Source organism: Accipiter gentilis, chromosome 24 (genome assembly GCF_929443795.1).
Source record: "Accipiter gentilis chromosome 24, bAccGen1.1, whole genome shotgun sequence".
Classification (NCBI taxonomy): Eukaryota; Metazoa; Chordata; class Aves; order Accipitriformes; family Accipitridae; genus Astur; species Astur gentilis.
In genome coordinates this window covers 1,668,477-1,690,682 of record NC_064903.1, presented here as the reverse complement: position 1 = coordinate 1,690,682, position 22,206 = coordinate 1,668,477, and the positions used below count along the sequence as shown (strand labels likewise).

Below are 22,206 nucleotides of genomic sequence, written 5' to 3'. Positions count from 1 at the left end.
ACCCATGCCCTCTGGTACACACTGGTTTCACAGAGGAGTTCTTCCCAACACTCTATATCTAGTACTAGACCCACCTTTCAGAAAACTAAGGAAATCTGCTTTCTGTACAGTAATTTTATTTAAATCAAGTTAACTTTGTTTTTACACTAATGCCTCTGTGCATCCTTTAAAAGGAAAGGAAGTATTTTCTTTAAAAAGTATTTGTACATAAGACAACAAATCATAGAAATGAACACAGTAACATCAACAATCCCTAAAACATGCAAAATTGTACACTGAACTGTGGGTGGCTGTAAGAGCAGGAGATAAGAGGGAGGAAGTCTTTCTCTAAGCTTTACATTTGATTAACACAAATAGAAACAGATGCCAGTGACCACAGCACTGATCAGACCCACTGACACTTTCTGGATATCAAGATCTGATTACCCTTAGTTAAATTTCAGCCTAGTAGAAGACAAATCCAAATAAGAGTACAAGTTTACAGGAGAACTCTTTACCTGGCACCCGCTGGAAAGCTCCAAGGTCAGTGTAACAAAAAGCACCTGAAGGAGCAGCCATTTCATGTCCTTGCCCTGCCTGCTGCAGGGCACAGGGAACCCATGGCACCAACCAAGTCCTCGAGTTTAGTCACCACATTAAGCCTCTCTTTCCCACACTGCGACAGCTTCCACCCACCATTAGAAGCCACATCCCTGGACCAAAAAGATGCAGCTTCCTTTGACCATCTGATGGTTTTATAAGATTTCAGTTGTTTCCATTTCTTCTCTTGGAAATGAGCCTGCACAATACAAGACAAGTCCCTACGCCCCTCACCCCAGGCAACAACAGCCAGGACTGGCCTGACACTTCAGACACCCAGCTGGGACAGAAACACAGTGCTCACAGCTTCCAAGAGCAGGCAAAGCTGTCCCTATCTCCTCTGAGAGCAGCACATCATCAGCATACCTGATCCTACATTTGGTTATTAGCCTTGGGTTTGGTTTTGGTTTTCTTCTTTTCTTTTCAGAGGAGCACATTACTACATCCTCTGAAAGAGCCTGTCTTTTTCAGACCATAGAGAAAGTAACCATCCATCAACTCCAACCTTCTGTCCCTTCTCCATCCTCAGTTTTTAGCGCACACCTTCAGAGTAGAAGCACAAGCAGCAGATACCTGACACCTTGTCAAGCCAGATCAATAGATTGGCCCCCAATTTCACCTTAGCAAGTGATAGCATTAGTATTCATTTTTAGTCCACCCTCAAAAGAACAGGAGAAATAACATGAGAAAGCAGATACATTACTGCAACCATAACTATATGCAACCATCTCCTTTACTGTATCGATTTAGCCACAAATTAAGGGGGGGGAGATGAGGAAGAAGTGAGGAGAGGCAGCCATTTCAAAATGCTGAGGTGACCCAACACCCTCTCTTACCACCTGTAGGAAGACCTCCAGGAAAAGGGAGGTTTCATACAGAGGCAGCACCTACATCTTGCAGTGCATAAAGCCCTGGCCCAAAAGCCCTTTCTGTTACTACCAATATTCCACTGGCAACTTCTACACATTGAAACGCTACAGAACCACACAAGGCCATATACGCTGGGAGAGGCACCTGGATCTCCAATATTTGTAGAAAGTGGAAATGCACACATGCACCCATCTTGTCCCTCCCCCATTAGTTAGGCTCAGCCCACTCCAAACTACCCTCCAACACCATCCCCCCCATGGGTGGGACAGTTGCTAGCAGTATTGTTCTCCACTTGCACGCTCACATGAAAGTGCAAAGCTACATGGACACATGGGCGAGCATGCACGTAATCCTCCAGAGCTGGACGTACTGCCCACCCAGCTGAGAAGGTTGTAGTTGGGACAGAAAAAGAAACAACAACAAAAAATCCCTTCAAGTAATTTAAAACAGCCCATTCTTGAGGTTACAGCTGCATAGAAGCAGTGACCAGCTGGGCCTGTTTGGGGTGATAAGGCAAAAAAGTCTGAGGTCCTGGAGGGATGGAAGAATGAGAAGGTGTCAGTAGTGAAAGAGTAAGAGTTATTCTGTAGGTTGCTTCTTCACACTCCTGTGATTCTCATCTCCAGGTGACCAGCACCAGCTGCCTCCAGTTACTTCTGCACACAGCTTGGCCATGCAAGCCCACCACAGGCAGCCGATAGAATGATATAGATGATAACCTGGAGAAAGAAAACAGCTACTTCAGCAGAGAATTACACTTCCATCATTCAGTCAACTGCTGACTTGGCCTGGCAATCAAATCACAAGCTTGGAAACCCCAGGTTATCAAAACCCTAAATAACCTGTCAAATGCCCCATAGGACTTTGTGCCAGTGCCTCTTCCTCCACATCCTTGCAGCAACATGGGGATGAGAACCGCCCTCCAGCAAAACATGAACAAGAGTTCAGTGGTGGCAAAGTACCATACACTTCAGCATCCTCACGTTAGCATTTATTACAGGCTGGAGGTACATTGTCACATCAAAAAAAGCTACTTCCTAGTGAAGTAACAAGATACCAACAGGACCAAGACCTAAAAAGCTACTACAGATAGAGCAGCCATAAATTCAATATCTTAGCTTCTAACAGAGCTAGAAAGGCAGCTGTCTATGATGGGCACTTAGATGCTAGACAGAATTGCCGGGAAAGCTTTTCCTATTGCTTTGACAAGAAAAGCTGCCTGGCACAAATGCTCCTCTCACCTCACTCGAGACCATCAAAACACTGGTTTTAGAGCTAAGGCCCTTCCACGCACAGAGCTTAGTACATGCAGGTCTAAAGAGAGTACTATGCTATTGGTATTTTCCAGTAGTTAAGCCTGACTTAAGAGCTAAAGGTGATTGTGCTCCATACTTACAATTGATACAATGATGATGACAATAGTAAGCTTGAGGTTCTTCATACACATGGCTCTAGCAAGGTTCCTGCTGGTAGTTTTGAAAGTGACTGACTACAAGAGAAAGTAAAACAACTAGTTAATTCCTGAACCTTCTGCAAAAGAAGGTGCACCCCAAGAGGCTGGATGCTGGAGGTTTTTCCCAGCTACTACCGCCCTAATAACCACCCAAACCACTGCAGTTATCTCCTCCAGAGCCATTTAACTCCTGCGGTTACACTAATACAAAACTGAACAGGCATCAAGAGAAAACTCTTCCACACTACTTCAGGGGCAAGATCAAGCGTAAGAGTAAGTCCAGAACCAGCTCAGGGTTGTGCCTTCCCACACGCAGCTTGGGAGGACTAAATGCAGAACATCACTAGGTCTGTAGGCTGCCCACAAGGATTAGTTTACCTTAGAGTACTTCTGGTTGGGTTCTCATTTGACTTCCAACCTTTTGGGAATTGAAGTGCTCAGAATATTTATGGAACTAGCGATCTAATCACCAACATATTGCATGCAACTTTATTACTGTAAATACACCTGCTAAAATGAGACAACACATATCAATGCTCTTGACAGCAGTTCCCAAGGGGCTAGACAAGTCCCTTTAATGCTAGAACTTTCCTCCAGTATTTGGGCTTGCTGCATTTTATGGAAAGCTTGTGGTCACCCTGTTCCAAGTCTCCTCTCTGTATCCTGCAATTCCACCCATTCAAAATAGGTTTTGGTCACCAAATAACCTCAAATACCCACCAGGCTGCATTAGTGCAACTATTTTCACAGGCTTTCCCTGAACAGCTCAGGCAAGTATATGCCCGCCCAGAGAAAGGCTGCACCACCCAGCACAAGCCAACTCAGCAGCACACTCTGCTGGTTATTTTCAGGTTTTCCCCACAAACCACCCCCCAACTTTTTAGGGTAAGGCTACACCAGGCAGAACCACATCCCTATGAACTGTAATTTTGACTCGATTCCCACGCTCAGCCACCATCTGAACTTTGGGAGCACTTCTCTTGTTCAGCTCTGCGGTTTCTACGTGTGGAAGCAGACTGCTGGATACCAACACACCTCGTCTCAGCCCAGACTAGTTTTCCAGAGGACAGGGCCACCCTGACCACCACCTTCTTCAGACCTCCCTCCCGAAACAGGGCCCTTGCCACTGTTGCTAGGAGGGTTCCAACATGTTTGGTTTATGTACAATATTCTGGTGGCCAAAGCTCATACAGGAGTGATAAAACATAGTCCATTACTCTGAAGTCTGAGAACTTCAGCCCTGGATCTCCTAGGACACTCACCATTGGGCTGTAAGACTTTCACACTAGAGGTATGTCCCAGTCCATTTTCTGTGTGTTTTCCAAGAACCAACACTCCCTGGGAAAGCTCATACACAAATTCAGCCTAATTGCTGAAGGAATTCCAGTCCATTTGTCTAAAGCATTACCTGAGATTTAACTACTTCTTGCCACCACCTGAGGAAGTGGTAAGGTTCAAACACTCGATAGCTGGAGGACAGTATTCCCTACTGGGTAAGCTCCAGGCACCTCTATGGCCTCCCTAAGGCATGAATACTTTTTGCCAGCTTAGAGTTATTTGGATTTCCTATTGCTCCAGATAAAGGGTGGGTTTTCCCCTCCTTGGGCACAAGAGATGAAGAGAAGAAACAGCACCGCTTATTGCTGGCAGCATGTTAGCCTGTGCTTTGGTTGTAGCATACAGGAGCAAGTTGAAGACAGTTCTTTAACAGGATGAGGCAGCTGGTCCTTGGGAGCAGAGCATTTGCCCAGCAGTGCCGCCTAGTATTAAGCAGTCACCCACAAATCCCACCAGTACTGGCAGGATAAAGAACAGAGATGCATGGGATACCTTCATTCTCGTAAAGGAGCTGCAAGGCTGGGATGTGGCCTGTGAAACAGCTGTTAAGGATGGGGAGGGAATAAGACAGGACTTGTGTCTGACACAACAAAGGATTACCTGTAGATTTAGCTCCTTCAGTATCTGTTTAAAAGTGGCTCTAGATGCAGGTCTTCACCTCCCCTGCTCCCCAATGAGCAGAATTGATGCAGTAACACTACTTCCCCATTTCTAAGTTCTTCCCCAGACTTACCGAATCCACAAGATTCTCTGTTTTATCAATCAGCAACTCCAGCTTCTCTCCTCTTTGTGCCACAAGGTCTGGAGAAAGAGACAAAAACCCAAATCTGTAGGTAGAATCCCAGTGCAAAAAGCTGCTTCCAATACCCAAGCCCAAATGCAAGCCAGGAGCTCTTGGCAGTGGCTTATTAGATATCAAGTAGTTCTCGGCTTTTCAGAGATTGCCAGGCAACAGTACTTAAGGAACAGCCTCACATCACACAGTTTGGGGACTTTTTGGGACTGACCCGACTCAATTTTGGTCAATTCCCGATCTAACCTTCTATTTTAAGAGGGTCAGACTTGTCAAAACCCAAACCAGAGTCTGACACACACACACAAAAAGCAAGCTACTGAGGAGCATTTTCCTCACAGCAGCTGCAGGAAAGCCACAGTGACAAACGGACCAAAACCAGAGTGTGCTTCACCCCGTCCACGAGCTGTCCAAGTTCATCTCAAACAGCGCTCCTCACACCCATCTGCCACCCTCAACCAAGCTCAACACAAGTAACAGCTTGCAAACTCAGAGCTTCCCCCAGCCCGTTCTTCATCAGTTCATTCTGTCAAGAGAGGCCACCCCACCGTCAGCTTCACTCAATAACTCTCCCTGCAGGACTGCCATTCTGGCCCCGATGAACCCTGCATGCGTGGCACTGAGGGAAGCCAGATACCTATGTTTCGAACCATGATTCCTTTAAGTTCATCGATTTGAGCTTGCGTCTCTGCCACCTGGTCAGTGCCCTTGCTCTCCGAGTGGTACTTCTGTAACAAATGAATAGTCAGTGAAAGCAGAGACTCTCAACATTGCACTTCAGTTCCTTCAGACAAAAAAGGAAACTCCTGGTCACTACAGAACAGCACAGACATAAATGTGAGTTTTCAAGTTACCCGAGACATTTTTAAGTGGGCAGTAGACCAAAATCTGACTCTATCAGCCCCTTACAGATCACATGTGCCCATCTGCTCCTGCACTGCAGGAGCTGCAAGGCAGCCAGGTGCCTGTGACTTCCAGAGCACCCACAAGTAACAGCCCCCTTTGAAAGTCTAAGCAATTGGCAGCACGGAAGGAAAGTTAAGACAAGAATCTGTGAGACATGGTTCACTAAATGCCTGGGCTACTATCAGTGGTCCCAGTCCCACACATCATTTCTAAACTATTTATGAAGGCAACACACTTTCATGACCTTCTCTACTTATCTCTAGAACATGTCAAGAGAGCCCTGCAATTTCACAAGCAAGACAGCACGCAGCCATCTCTGCAGCTGAGCATCAGAGGGAGTTCCAGCAAAGATGAGATGGGCCTGTGAACTGGAAACACCACACCAGTAGGTGTTGAAGATGGCCAGTTTGAGTTTCCTAACTGCTCTTCCTGTAGAGAGGATACAAGCAGCCAGGAACCAGTCTGCAGTGTACTAGACCCACCTAGGAGGATTTCACATGCCACCTCCTAGCTACGGTCTGGCACTTGCCAATAGCTTTGCAAATATTGAATCCGTCCAGTGTATTACAGCAAGTGGAAAAAGCATGCACTAGATACCCCAGTAGGATGCCCAGTGTCTGTATGGAGCAAGCTCACCTGCTAGCTTGTCAGATACCTATAGAAGCACACTCTGCTCTGTGGCTTCACTGGAGAAAGCCAAAAAACCATGACATGTTGCTAACCTGTGCACCATTCCCATCATTCCTCCCCTTTAATTCCCTTCAGAAGTGATGGGGACTTCACTCAAAGACTCTCCTTCCTGGTTTGGGGATCACAAGTGAACCTTTGGTGACGGCATGGTTCAGGCGGGTAGGTGAGAGAAGCGCTAGCCAACACCCCCAGGTTAAAAGGAGTCTCATAGTGTTTGCGGAATCAAAGGAGGGAAATAGAGGTGAAGTCGGCGTTGGATAACTAAGTTCCACTATTCCTGGATTGATTTTAGGTCACTGCTCTCATCACAGGTCCTTTGCAGTCAAACATTGCTAGCCACAGCTCCTATTATCCCACTCCCTTTAAGTCACCTTCATGCAGGGAAAGAGGTCTCTACAGCAAAACTCATAAACTGTTGTTTTCCTCTAAACTTGTAGCCGTTGCACTCACACCTGAAGACCTTCACAAAGCATCTCTGCTTCAATAAGAGACCATCTAAGGAGACTGACAGCAGAGGCCAGGACTAGATCACGATTGCTGTACTTCATGATCACCCATGTGGCTACTTAAACCCCAATTTTCTTCTGAATAAGTGTTCAATTTGCACCCATTTCTGACAACACAGGAAGCAAGAGTCTCCAACACTAACAGCAGTTGCATACTCAGGTCATAATTAATGGTTATAGCACTGAATGCAACAGCTCCTTTGAAACTTCTCAGAGGTTAGTTTTTTAGGAGAAGGTTCAGAACCAGCATGCTATCAAAGCTGGTCACTGGTTTTACTGGAAGCACAGCCTCACTTTTCAGTATTATCTGTGTGCTACGCTTGAGTTGTAGGGTGATCTCTGAACTGCCATAGGATCTCTTCCTCCACCCTCAGCCTCACACTAGTTAAACTCCTTAAGTTAAGGGAATCACCTAGATAACAGTCCTGCTCTTGCACTCCATGTAATGTTTGATCAGTAGGGCTCTCAGCAAGTTTTAGAGCTATTGAGGCAAGAGCTTTCTGTCATCACTTAACTTCTATTAGTTGATGCCTGGATTTCTATCAATATGCAAAAGCTAAGGTAGGCAGCTCCTCTCATGCTTTAGAGAAATGGAAAGGCTGGGATTTTTAGAGGAATATCAACACCAGGGCTCTGAAGACTGCCTGGCTCTTCTGATAAGGCAATTCATTAAGCTTATTCCAGCCATGAACAGCTTACAGTTTGATGAGTCATCACTTCATATAGTTTCCATCTCCACATATCAAAGCCTGGTGGAGAAGAAAAACTCAGTACTATCACACATAGGAAGTTAATCTAATTTATTATGCATAGTGCATTGGGTCTTTCCAGAACCACACTGGCATTATTATTCATTACTTTCTATCTGCTGCATAAGCCAAAGAACAGTTTCTGCAATGAACTATGTGCAACTCGACATACTTCAAGTCAGCTCCGCTAGTCACTGAGGGCACCAACACAAACAGCTCCTTTCGCAAACTCCAATACAAACTTCAGGCAGCAACAGTGCAAGCGCAAATCCTCACTTCACCTTCACCCACCTTAGAGTCCTGGCTTCACCCTGCACCTCAACATGCAACTATTACTGCTGCAGAGTGTTATAAAGCTTGCCCAGTTTCTACACTTACAGGCAAGAACTGTGCTCATGGCTCACCAGCAAAGGACCTCTCCTCCTGCATCTGTAATATCACCAAACCTGGCACTTTCAGCAGATCAGCAGGAAAAAAGCCAAGCCCTTCACAGAGAACAACAGCAGCAGCACTAACATGCTCACCAGCCACAGCAGAGCAAACTGAGAACCTCCTACACCACATGGACAGCACAAGCTGTAGCTGCCCCAGATACAGATTGTGTACAAGCTCTGAAAGCCAATATTCCAAGGACATCTTATCTTAATTCAAGGGAGGTCTCAAAAAAATAAACCAAGCCAATACAACATTGCTCAGGTTATGAAGTTGTTTGTAGTCAATTAAGGACTCTTAAGAGTCTCCAACAGAAGATTCAAAACACTTTCCTTGTAGCCTGAGGTTTTATGCACTAATAAGGCTATTGATCGTATGAGTCACAGGGCAGTTACTTATTCCTTCTCTATTTTCCATCTGACTTCATTTAATTTGACATTACATCTAGAAAAAGGCCTGTGCTTTCCCCAGGCCTGTTCTCTCTGCAGGTGCTGGGAGTATACCACTGCAGACCAAACACCAAGGAGAAGTGCAAACTGCAACATTCCCACTACATTAACAGCTCATATTTTAAGAGAGGCCCTATCCCACACCTAGAGCAACTGTTCTCTGCTTTGTCTCCTCCTCTCCCCCACATAAAAACCCCCACTGAAGCAGGGCAGAGTGTTGTTTGCAGACCCAGGCTACAGATCAAGTCAACACTGCGTTACGAAAAAGTGCTCTGAGAGATGTCATTCTATAGAGGGCTGAAGAGAAATGCAAACACTATGCTGTGCACTTTAATGCTTCAGAAGCTATACCCACATACTGCTGTGAATAAAATACATAAAGCAATACAAGTATTTCCAATCTCTCCTGTCTGGCAGCTGAGGGCTTTGCCACACCTCAAATACAATACACAGCAAGCAAAGCACTTCTGTGAAAATGGGATGGTAGCATCAAGGTTGTATCAGATTCCTGTGGTAGGCAAAATAAGCACATAACTCCTCGGCACCTCAAGAGGGAAGCAGATTCCAGCCAAACCTTTTCCTTCAGGAGTCCAAGAACAGACCCAAAGTAGCTAGAATAGAGCTTTCTGAAAGCTGGAAATTTCTTAAAAAGGAGATTGACAGTGTTCTGTATGTGCCCTAACGACAACATTCAGAACTCAGCTTTAGTTGAGCTGTCAACAGGGCCAATAAAATCAGACAGCACAAGCTGGGACACATCAGGACAGCGGTGCCATCCAGTTCCAACAACTGAAAGCAACACGCTGTGTTGCCAGTGGGAAAGCTAGGACACACTGCTCCCTTCTCACACCACAGGAGAGGGGTGCCACTACGATCCTGCCAGGACACCAAGCTGTTACCGGGTCCTGGCACCACAGGAGCAGTGGGCAAGAAGATATCTTACGCTGCAGGCAGCTCCCTGACAGCAGCTTTCCCCACTGCAGCTGAGCTTGCAGCACTGCACCATATCAAGGGGCTCTGTCCCACAGCCCTTCACGTGCTGTTGTTCAGTGCCTGCATAGACCCCACTGACATGGGCTTCATCTTCCTTCCAGACAGGAATCATACTAGTGGAGCAACTCATCTTGCAAAGACTACAGTGCCTACAGCCCCTGGACTTGGAATCTAGCATCGTCCTGAACACCACTACAGCCTCAGCTGAAAAGTGCAAGTTGAGCGTGAAATAGATATTCCCCTCACTTCTGTAATACCCTCACACTTTCAATTTTGGGGTTCGAAGGATGCAAGACAAATCTCAACTTGGAGAATGTGGGACCTTTCACATGTCATTTATCCTGCTCTTTAACCTCCTACCTATCTTGGGAATGGAAATCCTTGGAGCCTCTGTGCAAGCTAGCTGGACAGTCTACCATGGTTCTGTATACAGCACTTGACTGTAATCCAAGCCCAGTTTTCTTTCCTCCTGAAAAGGACACAGTACCATAAGCCAAATACCCTGTCACACTCCAGGAGCATGCCACTGCAATTACCATGAAGTAAAAGGGGAGGGAAGTGAGGGGCCGTTAGGGATTACTAGATACTCAAGTTCTGAAGTTTAGTTTAACAGAAGCAGAGTAACATATGTTTGTCTTCCTCTTAGTGACAGTGATGTTAGCTTGCACTGGATGGTCAACTGGAACTAGGTTTGACATTTCAAATGTTAACCATTACGATCTAATCTCCAGTGCAGCTACTTAGTACAAACAGTTAATGCATCACTATTGACCCCAACCCATTTTTACCACCAAAGCAGTGAAGCAACCCAGCTGCAGGGTAAGTGTGGGGAGAACAGCCAACTTCCCTGGCTTTATACCCAGACTCAGCAGGGCGCTTCAGTTCCCAAGTGAGAAAATATAAGTAGAATTTCTGGGGTGAAGTTTGGCTTGTTAGGGAAATCCCATTTAGCATCAGATCTCACCAGCTGTGCAGCTAAGACACTTGAGAACTCGCTGTTCATTGCATAGGGAAGGGCTGTCTGTGCTCTTGAGCCATATGTGGTCTGAAACCTCTTCTTGATTTCATTCAGGAAGTTGAAGGCTCTGGATCTTTCAAAGTCCTGGAAGGAAGAGAACAGACCACTGTGGCTTGCACTGTGTCAAGTCAGGAGTAACAAAGTGTATGGGGCACATAGATGGCTGTAGAGAAGCTGCAATTATCAGTTCTTAACAGGCATGCTGCGCATAACACTATGGGATTTGACTGGTTATCCTGGAGTTTGAATAGCAGCCAGATTTCAGTCTCAGCCTCCTGGACATTGGTTGGCAGCAGATTCTGCTGGGGTATTCACAGTTCTAACTCTGTGCCTGGTACCCTTATCCAGGGAGGGAGAAGTTTTTGCTTCAACACTTCCATTCCAATTGAGAAATATTATGCATATTTCACTGACAATTAAAGGCTAACCTCTGCACCTAGATTCTACTGCACTAGGGCTGCTAAGAGAGAAACTAGGCAAAACCAAGAACTTAACCTCATAAATAACTATTCACATACATTTGAGTTCCAGGCTTAGACTTCAAAGCTGTAACTGATATGAATGAGAACACAAGCATTAACTCCAATGGGAAAAAACAGGCACCTCAGATTAGCATCCACTATTGATTTTCTTTGACATACAGATACAAAAAAAAAAGCCAAAACCTGCAAAGAGCCTGTCTGTGCAACAGCGGTAAACAAAATACTTACATCATCTGTGATGCAGAGGTATATAATCCTGTCTTGGCAGATGTAATGGAACAGATAACTGTAGAGAAGAAAAAAGAAAAAAAAAAGTCATTTGGAACTGCCACAGGACTAATCTTCTAGGAGAAGTAGAAGAGCAAATTCCAGTTAATCTACAGGAAAATCACAGAGATGCCAACATATCCCAGCCATCTTTGTTCACTTAAGTGTTTCCATTCCTGTAAGTTACACCAAACTAGAGACCACCTACATGTTAAAGAATCACTGGCCTCACATACTTCACAACACTCCATGCTTCGCAATAACTTTATGGGACATTGAGTTGCCAAACAACTTCAGTTCCACGTTCTTCCAGCTACTTACTTGTAAAAACAAAACCTTGACAGGTTACCCAGGGGTAAGATTTATGTCTAATCCTAATCAATGTGGATACAAGCAGTCATGCACCAGTTCACATGTGACGAGAGCTGCAGTTAATTGGAGTGACCAGAAAGATAATACTTGAGCAAACTTCGCTGGTACAGTGACTTGCTTCTTTAGCCTTGTTTGTATGACCACTGGGTTGCGCTGCCTTTGGTTTTCATCGCAAAGGCCAATAGACAAAAGCAACCACAGCAGAAAATTAATTACATAGAACAATAATCACGCTAAAAAGGCTTGAATCATGTGGCTAGGTTTACTATTCATGTAAAGATGCCTTGGTGGTGCTGAGCGAACACAGATGTTAGTGAAATGCAGCCCTCAGTATCCTGAAAAGCAGTGCAAACCAGTTCAAAGCAGTATTTTCCTATCAAAATTAAACCAAGCTGTTATTTTAGGCCCACCAGAAAAAACCCCCAAACAACCCTTAAGTTCGTACACAACTAAACCCAAACCAGAATTGACCAGAGTATTCCAGTTCAACTCACTGGCTTTAGCTATTGCTTTTTTATTACATTGCCCACTCACCATTTGATGCTCTAGTAGGTGATCTTCTGATAAGTACAGCAGGACAAAATAGGAATAGAGCTGCAAAAGGGTGATGTGAATACTTTTTTTCCTAATAAAAACTTTATGTATCCTTTCACTTTGACATTTGTGTATTTCCAAAAGTTTCCCCAGTAAGCATGTGGACCCTCATACAAACTCCAAAATAAAAGCAAGTTAATGCACATGCTGCAGAGCAGTTGCCTTGTACATCTCTCTTAGCACACAGCTCAGTAGCTTTCAAACTCAGGTTCTGTATTATATAAGACACTGAAATAAGCTTATGGGATGGGCTAGAAGTATAGTTTACTGCCCTGAAGGCCTGTTCTCATGGCGGGGGTAGGGAGGATGCATATCCACAACTATTGCCCCTCCTTCCTGGAAGCAGTGAGGTAAAGCTTGTCTGGTACTACCTTGTAGGCTCCCCAGTGACTTGTAGAAGAATTGTAACAGCAGGGACAAAATAACCCCGAGAACTCCTGATGACCAAGGGCTGGTTTTCCTTGGAGATTATATAAAACCACACAGAAATTCTTCTTTAAAACAGAAAGAACTCATTAAATGAATTTAAGAAGCTCAAAGTTTAAAGAAACTCAAGTTGTTTCCTGTTTCAGAAGAGAAGAAATGATCCTAGACAGACAGATAACAGGGCAATTTTCTAGCCTACAGGCTGGGACCCTGGCAAGGCAGAAGGATCCCTGAAACCCTACAGAGAAGAACAACAACAACTCTATGTGTTCACTCAGCTTCACAGCTTTCATGTTCTGCCCAGTTATCATGATCAAGGAAAAAAAAGAGGCTATTCTATATATCTACAAACCAAAACCCCTGCTTTTTGACAGCAGGAAGAAGTTGCCAGCTCCAAGCACGTGTGTGTGAAAACACTCAATCTCCCCAAACAGATGGCTAGGAACTCTTCCTTCCCCTCTCCTAGAGAGAAGGCAGGGTTGGCAGATTCTGGCTGAAGAGGTGGTTGTCCAAATCATAGAAAAAAGCCAATATAGGACTTGTCAGAAGAGACTAACTTTAGCAGAGGAGACACTCTGACACTAAGCTCAGTTCCCAGAGCTGCAGAATGGTACCTGTATGTTTTAATAGCACAATGCAAAGCAGAACAACCATAAGCTGCAGTGATCTTCTGCCACGTCTGTCAGATCCTCATTAAGGAAACAGTCAGTAACAAGCAAAAGATTGTACACTTCGCAGCACGCTTTGCAAGTGTAGATGCATTAGTCGCCTATCTCTCAGTGCTCCCCAGCAAAGAGCAAACCGATCTCTGCCACAATTCAAGTTTTCACCTCTAAAAATGCACTATGGCAGTCCTAAAACTCAACTTCGTAGCTGGTTGAACAGAACTCAAGGCAAAGTTAAAACAAAAGAAAATAACTGTACCCTTAAAATTACAGTAGAAAAAAATGATTCCGCATCCAAAGTACTTTAGACCACAAGGCAAGCAGCTTCCTCAGAAAGCTCTCCCCCAGGGACTTTTAGTGTTCCCAAGCCAGGGAAGGATGCGGAAGACTACCCCAATTCTCACCTCTTGAATCCTCAGGCAGCCAAAACAGCTTTAACACAACAGCTTGAGCAATATTGAGAATCCAGCCACACTGCCAATTCCAAAAAAAGAGCTGAAATAGGGTCCAATGCTTCTAAATTTGCTTTCTTCTGTTTATTCTTTAGTTTGCACACCAGCACATTGACTTACCTGCTTTACACATGCCATAAATCAGCATAGCCTCAGGCGATGTAACATCTAATCCCTCCATTCTATCAACAATGACTGAGGGCTATTCAGAGATCTGTACAAGCTTGGGAAAAAATCCTTCTGTCCCACAGACTGGATTTGTGGTAGCTCAGGATGACTCTACAACATCTGCCAGCACGACTTAAAGCAACCAGGATCCACAAGTGATCTGAGAAGGGTGACATTTTTGCCTAAAGCCATGGTCAAGCCTCAGAAAAGCCAGCAAAAGACTCCACAAGACAAACAGCAAAGATTCCAATAGTTTGATATCCACAGCTTTGGAGTTGTATAAAAATGGAAAACTTGAATTTGTATCAACTGCCTTGGTACTTATTGTTTAAGCTAAATTAAAATCCTGGTTATGCTGCAAAGTTCTGGGGGAAAAAAAAGTATCTATTGAGCTGACTGCACATTCAACCACCATACTTACACATCCAAATATGAATTTGGTTACACTCCATTTATTCCTACCCTTGTGCATGTTCACTAGTCTCTCCTCCCATACCTAGAAGAGAAGCATTACTCACTTTCCATGTGAATAGGTCAGTTTGTTGTTTTCAGACGGTATTTTCGCCAGGATCTGCTCTGTCACCTCCAGGAAGTTTCCTCCACACCAGGCATGTTTGGCAAGGATGGTTGTGCCCCTCGCCACAACAGCAAACAGGATAGCCATGACTTCACACTACCTGGAAACAAAAACACCGCAAGAATTAGGCTTGCGTTCTTTGGGAGAGAAAGCATCGTAATCTTAACAGTATTCTCTCAGCCCTCAACATAAAGGGAGGGAGGCATAAGCTTGTTCAATACTTTGACAAGATACCATTACCAGAAAGCTTCTCTCATTTCCCCTTTTAGGTTCTGTTCCGAATGACACAGGACTACAATAAACTCTAGAGGAAGGTTTTTCTTATTGCAACTGCATGGTGTCCTACAGTCAGTGATCCCATAATGAATTTTGCCTACCTTGTTTCCACCTAGATTTCTAGCTATTAGAACATTTTTTTGCTCTTCAACTGACCCTTAAGTTTTTTCTTGCTTGTTATTGAAAAAAACCTGCCTGTGGCCTGCAAGCTGCAGTTCAGAAAGGAAGTAACTGTCTTGCAGCTATATTAACAGCAGCTCACTATACAGACCAAGCCCACCATCCCTAACACATGACTGTTCAGGGGTGAGGCCTTGGCTTTGATTGCTATCAAACTGAAGTAGAAAAACTGCCACTTGCTTACAGACACACCATATACATCCTCTTTTAATGGTCTAGAGACACTCACTAAGTGTATGTTGTCCCAAGACTTCTGTAAAAGCACATAATCTGCACCTCTCAAAGCAAGACAGTACACTTGCAAACTGCTTAACCTCAACAACACACCAAGCAACACATACAAGCCAACATTCTTGTATACGTATCAAACTGGACAGGTTACAGCAAGTGAGGGCCAGACTTCTCTGAAGTCTCAGAGTTGGAAAAACATGCCTGCTGTCATATAAAGGGACACATTTAATCAGCTCAAGTATCATCACATTAATCTACTGACAGACCCAAGATTTAACATGTGAAACCACATGTCAGATCACAGCTGTGACATCTGCTCAGCTGATCCAGTACATCCATAAGCCTCTTTTCTGCTTAGGAAAGACTTAGGAAGACTTTTGACCCTGTAAAAACCGAAAATCTTATTTTTCACTTTGCACCTGACTGCCTTCATATTGCCTGCCTTGTTTTGTGTCTAGAAATGTCTGCATTCTGGCTGGAAAGATCACACACCTATTTCAATGCAGCCAAATAGCTTGGAGACCTCTCTAGAAATAGGTACAACAGCAGAGAAGCAGTGGTTTAGCTTCAGCATCCAAAGACCACAGGCAGAAAGACTGAACACAGGCTACACCCAGCCAGACTTTCCACCCCTCTGGCACTGAAGTGACCTATTGGTCTCTTCTGTATCAGGGGTCAGTCCTACTGAGCACTGTGCAGACAGTTCTGCCCTGAAGAGCTTATGCTTTCATGTGAACTGATGCACAAATTATCATGGCAACAGTGGAAGAGGTGGCAGAAGAATGCAGAGCTGTTAAAAGGGCTGTGAAGTTGAGATGCAATCACTACCCACTGCATCAGGGCTCACTTTGTTAGTTGGAGCTTGACAGATTCAGGCTTGGCCCATAACAATCAGGTAATCTCTCAAACCTCCCACAGGTTTAAGAGCTCAACGTTGGACAGGAAAAAGAATAAACTTGTGGATTTATTCAGAGAATAGAAGCCACAGCTAAGCTACAACAGCTACAACCACCTGGGAGCACCGAGGTATTCAGAGCCAGCACTGCCAAAGGAAACAGAAGGCAAAGGATGAGTTTGACAAGGGGCCACAGCAAGCAAAGAGGGAAGGAGAACAGTGAGAGGTCTCAAAAAATGCTGCTTTGGAGCAGAGCGCCCAGCCGAGCACACTCTAAAAAACCTGAGAGAGTTCACAGTGCCAGTAAAGGGGAAGGGAGAACATGCCAGAGAAAGCCTCACACCATGCAGATGCAAGTTCCCAGATAAGCTGTTCTCCTTCATTCTTCCTGACCAGTAACACAAAAGAGCATCAATAACTGAAGGGGGGAGGAAGCACCAGAGCACTCAACAGCAGCTCTCCCAAACAGATTTGCTGCTTTCACTTCCTCCTGGCCTAAAGCTGGCACTCCTCCGACCCATTTCTACCAAGGACAGGAGAGAAGCCCTTTGTGCTGCTTTGCATGGCTTGCTTCTTGTTTACCCTGTCTCAGAGCAAGACCTGTTTTTAGAACAAAGGCAACTTGTTGCGTTTAGCTGCTGCTGTTTTTGGTATGACAGCTTCCCTTGTTCTCACTTACTGCATCCAAGTACTCATGCACCACTTGTTTCCCATCCACCACTCCCACCAAGGTGCCAACCTCATCTGGACATGGCTCAGGGATTTAAACAAGTTTTATATCCAGCTGACATGCTTGCACAAAGCCTGTTAGGAAGAAGGGAGGTGAAGAGTGCCCAGACCAGCAGCCCCACTTTCACTACTGGTGAAGGAATTGGGGTCTGCAAACAGCTGTTCCCCTGCCTTGTCCCCCTCCCTTCCAGACAGAAGCAAGCAAGCTCCAGCTTATTTAAAAATGTCAGTATAAAGAGGTGACAAACAGCTAGGTTTGTTTCCTCCCACAGTCAAAGGTATGCTGGCTTGCAGGTTCACAACTGCCCTCTAACATAATCTCTCAGCATCACAGAAAAAAACCAAGTTCTTTTACATCTAAGAGGAGATGATCTTTAAACATAAGGACAGGTGGTGCTTATTACACTCAACTGAGTAGTGTCTATGTCCACCTAAATAAGATTATGGAAGTTCCAGAATACAGGAAAGCAAGGGTAAGAGTTTTTCCCCTTACTTTCTAAGGAAACTCCTCAGCACAAAGATACCCAAGAAGAAAGAATACAAAGCTGAGAAGAAAGTCATAATTACTCACTATCTGTAACACAAAAATGAAAGAATGTTCAAGAACAGGTTCCAGCAGAAGGAAGTAGTTCCTCACACAGTGCAGCTCATTCCCACATGTTATCATGGAGGAAAAGAGTTCACATGAGTTCTGAAAGTAACTGACATGTTTATGGAGGAAAAGAATCACTGTTAAACAAATATCACCCAAGCAGCCACTCACTGGAGCCTGAGTTTATCATGAGTTTCTTCTATTCTTCCACTCTTGCTCAGGCATCCCACCAGTCACCACAGTCAGACCCACCTTCAGTCTGACTCAGTACAGCCATCTGCAACACTGAGAATCACTTACTCCACAGATGTTAAGGATTTTTTTTCCAGGGAGAAATACTATGAAGAGCAAGTTGTATCTTCAAGCAGCAAAGCAGGTGGCCCACCAAGTCAGATCCACAGTCCAGCCCCAGTTGAGGTTATGACTCTCACAGTACTTGAGCTTTAGGGCTGCTCTTGTTCATCACACTGCTCTTCTCATACAGGAATAATTTAAAGGTATACAAGGGCCTGTGAAGTCCCAGCAGCCCCAGTTTAAGAGCAAATGCCTTAAAGGAATTTAAAAACACACTTCCAAGGCATCCTATCATCTCTTGCAACACTTGAACTACCAAGAACATCACATGACAAGCAGAGCACCAAGTCATTTGCAAAGCCTCTTAGAAGCCTAACCACAACCTTTTCCTTCTAGCTTCACCAAACCAGCCTGCCAGATCACATCTTGCTGAGAGTGTTTTAGAGCTGCCCTGCTACAGAAAATCCAAACTTCCTTCCAGAAAGCTGTATCTAGAAGAACCCACAGACTGGTCTGCCTGCATACATACACACTGTTTGGGCATGCTCCCAGCACCGAGCTCTCTGACATCCTGCCACAGAGACTTACATTGCCAACCTAGCAGAGCTTGCTTGCCCCCCCCCCTTTTTTTTAAAGCCAGCCTTAAATGGCTGCATCAACCACATGTTGATTGCATTAGAGCAGAAAAAGTAGTCACAGATTCCAGTAATAGTTTGCTGCCTCTGGCCTTAAAAAACTGCTCTTGGCTCTTCAAAGCACAGTGCTACAGACATGCAAGTCTGAGGGTCACAAAGTGCAACTCTAGTGCTCTAAGTCAAGGCTCACCTACCTCTAGTTAAAGACAAGCTGAGTAAGTTACTAATCACAAGTCCCCCCTCCACAGACTTGAAAACACCAAAAGCTTTAGCCTGATGCTCACAACAGCATTTAAGATTGGAGCATTTGGACTTGACATGGAGCAGTAAAACATAAAGGAATGAGTAACTCTTTGGAACCTTCCTGCAGAAGCCACTACCTCCACCTGAAGAAGCTGAAGCAGAAGAGAAGCCAAGGTAAAACACAGACCCCACATGTTTATACATAAACATGAAAGGGAACTAAGCCTTGGATAACTCAAGTTAAATGCTTATCACACCAGAGACAAGGGCAGCCACACAGCTGATTCTGATCTTGTAAAAAGAAATGATTAACTGCAATGCAAGTGTTCCTAGTTTTTCCTGATTAAAGAGACAGCAGCTCACTCCTGTCTGACAAGGCTAGAGAAAGCACACATTTTCCCAGCAAAAAAGTAATACCTGTGGCCAAAACAAAAATAATATTCAATTGTCCAGTGCTTCACCAGCGATTCTCTACAAACTTAGACTCATGTCCTGTCCTACACCTTAGCTTTTATTAATATAGCCAGAAGACACAAACTACACAAACTGCACTTTATTCTGTTTTCTGCTCACTCAACACCTGATCTCTTCAGGTGCTACCAACCCTAGTTTTCCTAAAAACAAGGAACTGCTGAGCACCACAAGTCAAACAATTTGTGAACAGTTACAGCAGAACACTGATCTGCAACAATACTAACTAAACAAAGCAGAATTTATTATACAATCACATCCCTTCAGATCCACCAAGATACAGTCATCTGCAGTGCTTTGGCCAGTCCAGCAACTGAACCAGAACTGTGTCAGTGCATGGTACACCACCAGGTCACAGCCAGGAATAAACAAACACGACTAAGCCTCTTGAGCAATCAGGTGATTGTCAAGTATCACAACCAATCTCTTCACATTGCAGTCACTCAATGAACAGGACCAACATAAAGGAACAGTTATAAAAGAAAAACATTCACAAACCCTCCCCCTGCCACACACACCACCAAAGATCAGCAGCCTGCAAGGCAGTGAGCAACTAACCTCAGAACTACAAAGCCCACACAAGCAAAGAGACACCTTAATTCCCAGAACTCCAGGTTCAAACTAAGGATTATAAAGTGGATTAGACAACTTCTAGAAGTCTCCATTCTTTTAATACTGGATATTTGCAGAACTCACATTAGTGAGGTGAGAGTTCAACACTAAGGTGACACTCGCTGACACTGTAGGATCCCATAGTCCTGCAGCAGCAAGGAAATCAACTCCCTGAATTTACAGTCCTCAGCCTTACTTGAGAGACAATAGCCATGTACTTCACAATGACACTTGCCCCCAGCTTTGAGCAGAATGGATTAAATGAAGTAAACCAGATTAACAATAAGCAGCGTCTCATGCAGCCCTGTAAAACTCATGTATTACTTTTGTTAGTAAAACAAATTTGTTAAACTGCTAGAGAACATCTCTCCTCAGAAGCTACGAGTCAAGAATTAAATCCATTATAATCAACCCCTTTGCATAACCTAGAGATCACAACAGTTTTCTATATAAACTTACAATATTGAATGGCTGGAAGTAGCCAAGACCAAACCTTCCTAAAAGAAAAACTCACTTAGTGATATCAGGTAGGCCGTGCATGGAAAGGCTCCAAATCAGGAGGGAGGGGGGAAACAGGCTGCATTCCTCAGCCACACAGAAAGCACCACAGATCCAAAGAGCTCCTTAAGCAGTGCCAGAAGCATTTGGCAGCTAACGGAAATGAAGCACAAAGGCGAGTATTGCACTTGTATCACAATGACTATTTACTCACTGCAAGTCACGCTGCAAGATGCAGCATGCTGCTGCCTACAAGGTCTCTCACGGTATTTGACAGAAGGGCACAGAAAAACATGCAGCATCTTAAAGAATGTCAGAAACACAAGTTCAGTCTTCAATACCATGTTTAAATCTCCAGTAGGGAGGATTTATTACTTTCAAGCGAGACAAAAAAACAACTTTTTTGTTGCTCTGACTTCACTGAAGATCTAGAATAAACCATTGGATGGCAGTTAAGACAACTGGGGCAAGAAGTAAACCCAGAAAACTGCACCCATCCTCCATCAGCAGTGCTGCCCTTGCCAGCCAAGGGGGACTCGTCCGTTCTTCTCGACCAGAAGATTCACTGCCTTAGTGCCAACAAGTGATAGAAGAGGCTACTGCTTATATTACCAGAAATCCTCTTTACAGAAAGCAAGGGCCATCACATTACTACTGGCTTTAAACATGAAACAAGTGTAGGTGTTGCAACCCTGCAAGTTGCAAACTGCCTGACTGCAATAAGAAGATCGTTTAAGTATGGTGACTTCAGCAGAAAGCAGCCTACACTTCCCTTTAACCTTTCCTTGGCATCTGCAAGTTGTTATTTCTTTAAAGGCTATTTCAACGTTAAGCACTGTAGTTTATTTGTTCATTTTAAGCCCAAAAAGCGCAACATTCTTGCACCAACTTAACAGAAGTTTAGCTTCCTCTCTGCCTGCACAGCTTACTTCAGGCACCTTGGCTTTGTCCTTACGGAAACAAATCGCTAGATAGGAATAATCCAGTTTCTCTTCCAGGCCCATCACCTTTTCCGGAAGGCAGTGTGACATGTCTTAGAAGAAGGGCAAATAAACAGAACACGACAGCCATTGAATAAGCAGCTCTCTAGAAAAGTAACTCACACACCCTGAAGCACGCCTACTTACAGCACCCCCCCAGTACCCCCACTGCAAGGGTAACTGTAATTACTGATCACTGTCCTGCCTTTCAAACCCACCCAAGCCATTGCTCCCAGTTAAACCAGCAGCTCTGGCCTTCCCCCCCCCGCCCCTCCACGTCCTCCAGCAACCGGCTCCCCAAGTTCCCAAAGCCCAACACCCCCCCTTCTACCCTCCCCCCAGGCCCCGATACCGAACGAGGCCTCTGCCCGCCGGCAGCACCGTCCCGTCCCCAGAAGCGGCCCACGGGACGCCCGGCCAGCCTCCTCCACCGGCAGGGAGACGCCGCCAGCACCCAGCTTCCCCCCCTTCCCCCCCCCGCGCCTCACCGCAACGGCTCCCAGCCTTGCAGGCCCAGTCAGTCAGTCAGTCCCGGCCCCGCTGCGGCCTGCCGCCCCCGGGGAAGGGGGGGAATACCGGAGGGAGAGAGAGAGAGAGAGAAAGCGAGCCGCTCTGCTTTAAGTACAACCAGGCGGCTCTCCCGAGGGGCCCGGCCTCCCCGCAGAGCCCGGCCCCGCCGCCGCGGCAGGAGGGAGCGCTCGCTGGGCGCCACCGCCCCCCCCGCCGCCGCCGCCGCCGTCTTCCCCGGTACCGGGCCGCCGTGACGTGCTTCCGGCGGGAGTGGCGACACC

General features: G+C 45.2%; 1 protein-coding gene across 3 annotated transcripts; it reads right to left on the bottom strand.

The window, feature by feature from the left end:
• Positions 1–1,876: 1,876 nt before the first annotated feature.
• On the bottom strand, positions 1,877–22,137 carry VAMP7 (vesicle associated membrane protein 7). Of its 3 annotated transcripts, none has more exons than XM_049827327.1 (8): positions 21,904–22,137; positions 14,721–14,879; positions 11,487–11,544; positions 10,723–10,860; positions 5,671–5,761; positions 4,974–5,041; positions 2,846–2,938; positions 1,877–2,168 (listed from the first exon to the last, which is right to left on the bottom strand). In XM_049827327.1, exons 2-8 carry the CDS (start codon positions 14,864–14,866, stop codon positions 2,100–2,102), a joined length of 663 nt encoding a protein of 220 aa, XP_049683284.1. In that variant the 5' UTR covers positions 14,867–14,879; positions 21,904–22,137; the 3' UTR covers positions 1,877–2,099. The 3 variants fall into 3 exon arrangements, with proteins under 3 accessions (XP_049683284.1, XP_049683286.1, XP_049683285.1); XM_049827329.1 differs by lacking the exon at positions 21,904–22,137 and adding an exon at positions 17,983–18,127; XM_049827328.1 differs by lacking the exon at positions 21,904–22,137 and adding an exon at positions 17,854–17,951.
• Positions 22,138–22,206: the final 69 nt, after the last annotated feature.

What these genes read in the sequence shown, in the direction of transcription:
- VAMP7 (XM_049827327.1), bottom strand. Translation starts at nt 14,866, where the DNA reads ATGGCTATCCTGTTTGCTGTTGTGGCGAGGGGCACAACCATCCTTGCC. An exon ending in AATCATGGTTCGAAACATAG is followed by an intron (nt 5,042 to 5,670) that starts GTATCTGGCTTC and finishes CTCTTTCTCCAG; the next exon opens with ACCTTGTGGCACAAAGAGGA. An exon ending in CAGAGAATCTTGTGGATTCG is followed by an intron (nt 2,939 to 4,973) that starts GTAAGTCTGGGG and finishes TTTCTCTTGTAG; the next exon opens with TCAGTCACTTTCAAAACTAC.